This window comes from Scleropages formosus, chromosome 14 (genome assembly GCF_900964775.1).
Source record: "Scleropages formosus chromosome 14, fSclFor1.1, whole genome shotgun sequence".
Taxonomy (NCBI): Eukaryota; Metazoa; Chordata; class Actinopteri; order Osteoglossiformes; family Osteoglossidae; genus Scleropages; species Scleropages formosus.
The window spans coordinates 5,566,888-5,575,773 of NC_041819.1; the positions used below are offsets into that span (position 1 = coordinate 5,566,888).

General features: G+C 44.4%; 1 protein-coding gene across 2 annotated transcripts; it reads right to left on the bottom strand.

Moving 5' to 3' along the window:
- Positions 1–3,907: 3,907 nt before the first annotated feature.
- On the bottom strand, positions 3,908–7,686 carry LOC114912180 (uncharacterized). 2 transcript variants are annotated; one of them, XM_029257773.1, is made up of 3 exons: positions 7,627–7,686; positions 7,419–7,500; positions 3,908–6,859 (listed from the first exon to the last, which is right to left on the bottom strand). In XM_029257773.1, exon 3 carries the CDS (start codon positions 6,857–6,859, stop codon positions 4,268–4,270), a length of 2,592 nt encoding a protein of 863 aa, XP_029113606.1. In that variant the 5' UTR covers positions 7,419–7,500; positions 7,627–7,686; the 3' UTR covers positions 3,908–4,267. The 2 variants fall into 2 exon arrangements, with proteins under 2 accessions (XP_029113606.1, XP_029113605.1); XM_029257772.1 differs by having other exon boundaries at positions 3,908–6,862.
- Between the last annotated feature and the right edge of the window lie 1,200 nt (positions 7,687–8,886).

Here is an 8,886-nt window from a genome sequence, read left to right on the forward strand (position 1 = left end):
TGAAACCGGACTGATAACCATCGAGGAGACGGTTCTGGGTGAGGAAATCAGACAGTTGATCACAGGCTGACCACTCTAGGGTTTTAGACAGGAAAGAGAGGAGAGAGACCGGTCTGTAATTTTCAACCAGATTGGGATCCAAGGTTTGTTTTTTAACAGAGGCGAAATTAGAGCAGTTTTGAAGGCAGCTGGGAAAGAGCCAGAGGAGAGAGAGGAGTTGATGATTTTAGACGTGAAGGTGGAGAATTGCGGGGAGATGTTCTGTAGGAGTGACGATGGGATTGGGTCAAGCGAGCAGGTGGTGGCTCTGCGCAATATCAGGAGGTCAGAGATTTCGGATTCAGAGAGTGGCTTGAATTTGGAGAGGATAGCTTTGCAGGGAGGTCCAGCACGAACCGGGCAGGTTGATGCTGAGAACTTGTCAGTGATTGCTTTGACTTTGTCTCGGAAAAACAAAGCAAAGTCATCAGCAGTGAGAGAAGAGGGAGAAGGAGGTGGCGGGGAACACAGAAGGGATGAGAAGGTCGCAAAAAGTCTATGTGGATTTTTAGATGCAGACTGTATTTTGTTGTGGAAGAAGGAGGTTTTAGCAGAAGAGACAGCAGATTGAAAAGCAGATAAGAGTGACTGGTAGGCATCCAGGTCCGATCGAGTTTTGGATTTACGCCATCTTCGCTCTACAGCCCGCAGTTTGGTCCTGTTAGGAGGTAACGTATCAGACACCCAAAGGGTACCAATGGGGCATGCTGGTCTAGAAAACAGAGGACACAGAGAATCGAGGGAGGAGGATAAGGCAGAGAGGAAAGTGTCAGTGGCATCATCTGTAGATAGATCCGAGAACTGCGCACCAGAAGGGAGAGCGGCCAGAGTAGCAGAGGCAAAGCTGGAAGGCAAGAGGGATTTTAAGTTGCGGCAAAAGGTGACAACGGGTGCAGGAAGAGGCGAGGAGTTAGTGGTGAGGCAGGGTTGAAAGGAAATGAAGAAGTGGTCAGAGACATGTAGCGGAGTGACAGAGAAGACAGGACAGCCACAGCTGCGGGAAAATACAAGGTCAAGACAGTTGCCCGCTTTGTGAGTAGCAGGGGATTGGGACAGGGAGAGATCAAAGGACTAGGGGCAACAGAAGGCCGCTTGCATGAACGTCATCGACATGCAGGTTGAAGTCACCCAGGAGAATCAATGGAGGGTTGTCCGCTGGCAGAGAGCTCAACAAGATGTCAAGGTCATCCAAGAAGCAGCTGAGAGGGCCAGGAGAGCGATCCATAATATCCATAATAATCCGTAATAATACCTAATCCATAATAATAGTGAGGGTGTGGATGAGTGTATTCACTTCCCCTTCCTGTGGCAGGTGTGTACATGCTGTGCATGCTGTGGTGAATGGTCCGAACAGCACTCGATTTCGCTTTATTTTATTGCGCTTCATTGGAATGACAGATATTTTATAAGCAGTAAATAAGCAGACGAATAAACAGTTGCATATACGGTAGAGAACATAAACTATAATGAAGCTCTTTGATAACTGATATCAGTAGCAATAGTGTATTGATAATACATAATAATAGTGAGAGTGTGGATGAGTGTATTCACTTCCCCTTCCTGTGGCAAACGTGTACATGCTGTACTGCGAATTTCAGTCTCTTCTTTCTCCTAATAAAAATGTGAGCAAGTCATCATCCCTGAGATTGTGGAGCTCGGCACTGGTATTTACGAACGTACGGAAGTATTTCTCTTTGATTCCTTTATACCTGTCGCCGCATTTTGTTGGTCACAGTTAGAGCACAGCTGCTCCTCTCTGGGTAAGCAGGACTGGGCTGTGAGGTCTCACCTTGCTCTGTCATCGGTCACCACGGTAAAGTAGGCTGCGGTGGTGCACTGACTGTTTAGGCCCAAATAGCACTCCAGTTGACTTTAGGCTTCTGCTGTCGGGCTCCGATGGGTCCGATATTCTTCTTTTTGTTTATTAATGATTTGGTGGGGCCAGATTTTTCCAGTTGGGGTTTGAGTGTCGCGAGGGACACTGTTGTTACTGCTCTGGGACTGGCGAGTCAGATGAGCCTGAGGGGTCGAGCCAGAGGCTGACGGGACTGTACAGTTGCCTCTTAGCTTCTTAGCACTTTGAAGCGATAAGAGATGAGCTACCTCGTTTCTAGACGATTCCAAAATATTACGGCTCTTTCCTTTGGATTTTCATCAGTACAAATAAGGAGTTCCATCTAACTCAGCCTGGTGTGGGTCAATAGGTGCTTTTCTCTGCACCCTGAGGACATTTTAACAAAGCTCTGTAGACAGGATTTGTCCTATTTTTCAGATTCCTCATTGCTGAGCAGACCCCACCCCCCACTTTCTTACCACACAGTTTAACACAACTCCCTCCCTCACAACCATACACCACACCTACGTAATATAAACGAATGCTGACCAGCACAGTGTGGTTAGTAAAACAAGCAACAGGTAACTGATAGTGTAGTGGTTACTGGTGCTCCCTTTGAACCAAAAGCTCACAGGTTCAATTCCTACCTCAAGCTGTAGTATCACTGGGCAGTCTAGTCACCCTAAATTGGGCAGTGGAACAGGGAACTAATAGTGTAGTGTTCACAGGTGCTAACTTTGGACCTAAATGTTGCAGGTTCAGTTCTCAGCTGTAGTGTTCTTGAACAGTATATTTACCCTAAACTGTGCATTAAAAGTGCCCATTTGTGTAAATGGGTAAAAAAATTGTAAGTTGCACTGGTGAGAAACAGCTAAATAAGTAAATGTAATGTGAAAGACTGAAATTCAGAGACTTTATTAATCCCAGACTGAAATACCACACGGTTATAGCAGCCTCCAAACAATTCAGTTTATTTCATAGAACGCTCTTCTCATGCAGTAACACAGAGCACTGGAACACATGAAATAAGGCAGAAAAAAGAAAAAGACAATAGTTGACTACAGACTATGGTAACACAATGCTTTTACAGAACTACAAGTATACCTACTGGCCACAGAGGAAAAAAAAAACTCCCCACTGAAAGTCGAGGGAGGAAAAAAACCCGAGGGTCCAAGTGTCAGTGGCTTCCCACCCCTCCTGGGCATTCCAGATTAAATAAGAATTCTATGTTTACAAACAATAATGGCATTCTTGCTGTACGCTAGCTTTATTTCCCAGTTCAGCAAGGTACATCTCGTCAATCACGGCAGTTGGTCTTCGTCTTCAGTCGGCATAGGGTGCACCTGCGACCACCGGCCGGCCGGCCGGCCTTCTCAGGTGTTACTGTAGGTAGACAATGCTCAACAACAAGAAATTTAGTAATTTATAACAAACTAATTTAATCTGCTTTGGTCTAGAGGTGGGAAAAACAAACACAGCTAAGTGGAATTACATTTCAAAGTGAAATTCCTGAGTTAACACGCAAGTCTTCGGTCTGGATTTGAAGACAGACAGACGGGGCACTTCTGACTGTAACAGGTAGACTATTCCACAGTGTAAGCAAAGATACACATGTGATGACTGCGCATACTGTACTTGCATAGAACCACAAAACAACAATAAGTAAGTACACTAATACCCAAGAAAGGGGGAGAACAAAGACTTCGTCTTCAGTCGGCACAGGGTACATCTGCGACTGCCGGCCGGCCATCTCAGGTATTACTGTAGGTAGACAATGCTCAACAGCAAGAAATCTAGTAATTTATAACAAACTAATTTAATCTGCTTTGGTATAGAGGTGCAGGGGGTGCAGTGGGTTGGACAGGGTCCTGCTCTCTGGTGGGTTTGGGGTTCGAGTCCCGCTTGGGGTGCCTTGCGGCAGACTGGCGTCCCGTCCTGGGTGTGTCCCCTCCCCCTCTGACCTTACGCCCTGTGATGCCGGGTGGGCTCCGGTTCCCCGCGACCCTATATGGGACAAGCGGTTCAAAAAGCGCGTGTGTGCGTGTGTGCGGTATAGAGGTGGGAAAAACAAACGCAGCTAAGTGGAATTACATTTTGAAGTGAACTTCCTGAATAAACATGCAAGTCTTCAGTCTGGACTTGAAGACAGACAGACAGGGCACTTCTGACTGTAACAGGTAGACTATTCCACAGTTTAAGTAAAAATACACACGTGATGACTGCGCATACTGTACTTGCATAGAACCACAAAACAACAATAAGTAGAGAAGTAAGCACACTAATACCCAAGAAAGGGGGAGAACTAAGTGAGGTCGAAGCCAGCATACGGTATAGTGAGAAGGCACAGAGCAGAGAGTTCAACGCTACTAGGTCAATAAGAAGGGACCCCTCCCCCTAAACTTTCTTTCTTTTAATGTCTTTTCTTTTCTGTTGTTTGTCTTTCTGCCGCCTCATCAGCTCCAATCTCAGTTCTTTGCAAGTCACCCTTTTCCTGTCTCTTTGCATTCGTCCCCATCGTACAGCCTTTTCCAGCACAAGTTCCCTCCTTTTATCGTCTAGTTCCTCCAGGTACTCCACCGTCTTGTTCTTGCAGGCTCTCATCCGGGCAGAGAGAAAACTGACCGTGGCACGCGGTGCCTTTTTCTGAAAAGCACTAAACATCCCCATTAACTCTTCTGAATCCATGTTGTGACATCTAACGGAAGCGGTTTCCTCCCGAAGCTTTTCTGTCACTTCTAGCGTGAAGTACTTGGCATACTGGCGCTCAAGGACATCAATAGTTGCCTGAAGACAAGAAGACATCATGGGAACAAATTGGGGATGATGAGGCATTGCCCTCAACTTCGCTAATGTATTGCCCAACACAATCTCTTGCCCAAAAAAATCCTCCGTGGATGACAGAATCTGAAGAGGGTCCTGCAACATCTCCTTGAGTCTCTGAGTGGCCTGCTTGACCAGTTCTATGCCATCAACATGACTTATCCCAGAAACCACTGGGGTGTACAATTTAGTCATCCAGGGACCTGTCAGGTGCTTCCCAATGATTCCTAGGACCTGAAGTTCCACTTGAGCTATTTCACTTGAAAAATCCTTGCAAAGGCTCTCTCTCAAGTTACGGTCTAGGGTTGTGCCATCTTTCAACAACTCCAAAAATACCTCATAGTGCTCAATAAGTACACCAGCACTGTGAAATAACACGTGAAATCGATTGCCCCTGTAACGAGGTAGAATGCCCCTCGGGAGTTTCTTCTGATCCAAAAAAGTCGCAAAACCACGGGGGTCTCCCTTTCCGTCCTTGTAACGAAGTTTGCTAAAGGACAGTATGACATTTGCTGCCATACAGTCCCCGCCATAAACATTCCCCTCAGTTTCTTCAACTTTCTTCAATGCAGACCTACATGCTGTCGCAATCGAATCCAGGGGGTGCAAGTGGCAGTTCATCTCGTTCAGCGTTTTCCCCCACTCGCTACTTACGAGACGGACGGCCGCATGATTGGTCGCACATCGGTCAGTCATCGTATTCGATATCTTCTCAATCAATTTTGCCCTAGTTTCCTCGAAGTTTGTCCCTTTAGTAAAGAAAACATAAGTGTGGGCCAAGTCATCTACAGTTTGGCAGATATGATTGCAGTAGTCTTCTGCTGTTCCTCCTGCCAATTCATCCACTGCAGCTGACATACTGTCATGTTCAGTACTAAAATGGATTTCGTTGACATGGGTACCTTCCTGGGTAGTTGCATCAAATCCCAAAGTCACATTATTATTAGCCAATATCATTTCAGCCGTCTGCAGTTGAGAAATCACTCCTAATTCCTGGACCATCAACTCAACAGTGCTCCTTTGGGGTACAGTTTTGAGCTCAATTCCATCATGCTTCGCTATACTCTGTAAGACTACTGGTATATTTGCCGTCGACACTTTACTACTTATACAGTCATATACTTTCATTCTCATGGCTGATGAGTACGTCTTTCTATTAACTTTTGGCCCCTTAGGATGTTCTGTGGTTGAAGTCAGGTCTTTAACTCTTTGCTGAAGAAGCAGGAGTTCATGAAGAAGTTCTGATATCACATTGTCCTTCTCCGTCATCTTTATTAGGACTTCATTATATTCTGCCACAGAAACAGTCTTGCTGCTTTTTCTTCTTTTAAGAAGTTTTCTGTGCGTATCCTTCAGTTTTTTGTTGTGATTTCTCTCTTTCTGTAATTCATGGTAGAGGACATTCGTATACAACATATCCTTTAGTTTTTTAATCTCTTTATTTCTTGTCTCAACTCTATTCTTTTGCCTCTTTATAGCTTGGTTTATGCACCTTCTTGGGGTCTGAAGCTGTCTCCTCAATTCTCTCACTTTTTCTTGGTATCTCTTCTTCACTCTTCTGTGGGTTGATGACATAAAATCCAATTGTTGTTTCATCTTGGCTTCTTGAGGAGTGAGCGGGCCACGTCGACGACTCCTTGAATTGGCAGAGGACCCTGGATCAGAATGAACTTGAAGGTGACTGTCTGGCGTTCTGGTCATTGTGTCAGAATCTGTTTGTTCAACAGTTAATTTCTCATCAAAAATTCCAGGTGAAACAACAGGAACTTGAGGAACTGGCAACTGTGCAACAGGAACTGTGAACTCAGGATCAACTGCCTCAGTGAGGTCAAACGGTTCATCACATATTGCTGAAAACTGTTCAAATTCTTTTGGGTCAGTGAGTTGTTTATACTTATTCAATGTTGCTGTCACAACCACTCTTTTATCAGAACTCAGGGACTTCCTGAAAGAAAAGCCCTCAGATGAAAAATGTGTTTTTAATTGTCTCGCTGTCTCAGCTCTATTACTTCCCGCTGCAGAGACGTACAGATGTAATACATGTCCTTTTTTCAACTCAGTGCTGGTAGCAGGAAGTGTTGAAAAATTCTCGTTCAGGTGCCGTCTTCCCACACCCGGTTGGGCATGTGCATTGACAATGAGGTTGCGTCTTTTTTTTGGAGGCATCTTCTAAGAAGATAAATGGTGAACTGAATTAGGTGAATTTCTAGACAGGTCAAAAATCTATGATCCAGATGACCTCAGAGAAAATAATTAAGATATTGGGTACAGGGTTGTTATAAAACCCAAATTAATTGCAATTCACCAGATTTCTAGCACAATGGATAAACCAAGGAACAACAATCAAACATTTGCATTCCCCGCCATGATAGCACACTGACTTGTTTGAAGGAACGCATTTCAGCCTGGGTCCAGGCAAAACCCCCCTAAAACCCCCTCTTTTTTTGAAAGACAAAGAAGTGGGACAAAGCCCACTCGTTTTGTGGGACAAAGCCTTCTGAATTAAATTAGAAAATGCCAAAACCCCCAATTTTCTCCTGTTTCTGCACAAGTCTTAATGCCATGATCATTAACTGGATAAAATAATATTATACAAATTGCAATAAAATTAATTATGCATTTCCCAGGTTCAGAAACAACTAAGTTAATAAATACTGGACTGATGCGAAACTTCATCAACATCTACAGATTCTATAGGAAAATATTATATTAAATTCCTACTTACCTCAGAAAAAAATCGGGTCGATCAAACTTGGTAACCTGAGAGAGGCTGAAGAGTGCGGACCAAGCCACAAAGTACAAGATATCTTTAAATAAAATAAAATAAAAATTCGATTACTCAGGTTTTTTATAACACGAAAGTGGAGCGATGCGGTTTTCAGAGTTAGAAAGCGCTTTTTAATTCAAACGGACTCGCAATGCATGCTACTCACTGCTCAGCTGTAGTATCCCGCTTCCCACGTGCTACTGCACAGCAAACTCGTTTGTTCTCGCTCTTACGTGTTTTAGCGTACTACAGTGACGTCACTTCACTGTCTACAGTGCCCCTGAAGCCCCATTCCACATGTATTCGCATTCCGCGTTTCCGTAAAGTGCGATGGGCTGTATCCTTGGTCTCCTCGGTTTTTTCCCCCAGCGCCAGTATTTATTTGATCAAGCCCGGCGGTGAACGGGTTAAGGAGTGGGGGGCTCGCATTCCTCCTCTCCTGCTCGCCATCATGAACAAATGAACTCTCGGGCAATGAAATTTAAATTCCACAAAGGAGAAAAAGTTCTCTGCTTCGAATCAGACACAACCAAGCGTGGAAACGGCTGGACGACACTCCCATGTTTGTTCCTCGGCAGTATTATCATGCTAAAAAATGTTAGCGTTAATGTATCGTATCATATATATATATACGCTACGTTACTGTACAGTTTTATCCCATGATCTTCCGCTCGACTGTCCGCCGTCGTGGGAACGTATAATTTTAATGTCACTACAGTACACATCAGCAGCATAATGCCATGAAGATGTGTTTGCAGGATCAGCAAGTAGAGAGAAACCTCCCTGCACGAATGAAGACAAACCAAGTTCCTTTTTGCACATAACGCACATCCAGACCTTTCAGCTACACAGTCAGTACGGAATGCCATCGACTATTTTATTTGTCCCTGGAAGTAGCACTAAAATAGCCGCCAAATACGTTTCTGCTGGAATTTCATTATCTGCATAGCTGCCATAGTGTATATTAATTGAGGGATTTTTTTAGCCGTAAGAAATTTTGTGCTGGAGATTCTATTCAGTGTGCTCTCATGTTGGTGAAGTATCGATCACATGACCTTTGTTGTACGTGATGTGTTCTGATGAAGCACGTATGTAAATAAATGTTCTTCTCTTCCGGTTTAAGCAAACCGATGGTGTGAGCATGTACTTTGTTACCTCCGTTAAGTATAATCTATTTATCACTTCTCTAATGCAGAGATGGCTGCGCCAACAGGTTATGGGCCCAGGAGAGATACTTCTAATAGACTGAGTAGACTGTGTTTCGACGGAGACGAAAAGAATTACGAACTTTGGGACACAAAGTTTTTGGGGCACCTGCGTTTGCTGGGACTGAAGAGACCATATTGAAAGTCCCCACACCGAGCTATAGAGAAAGCGCGGACGAAGACGAGATTGACGACACTGATAAAAATGAAGAAGTCTACGT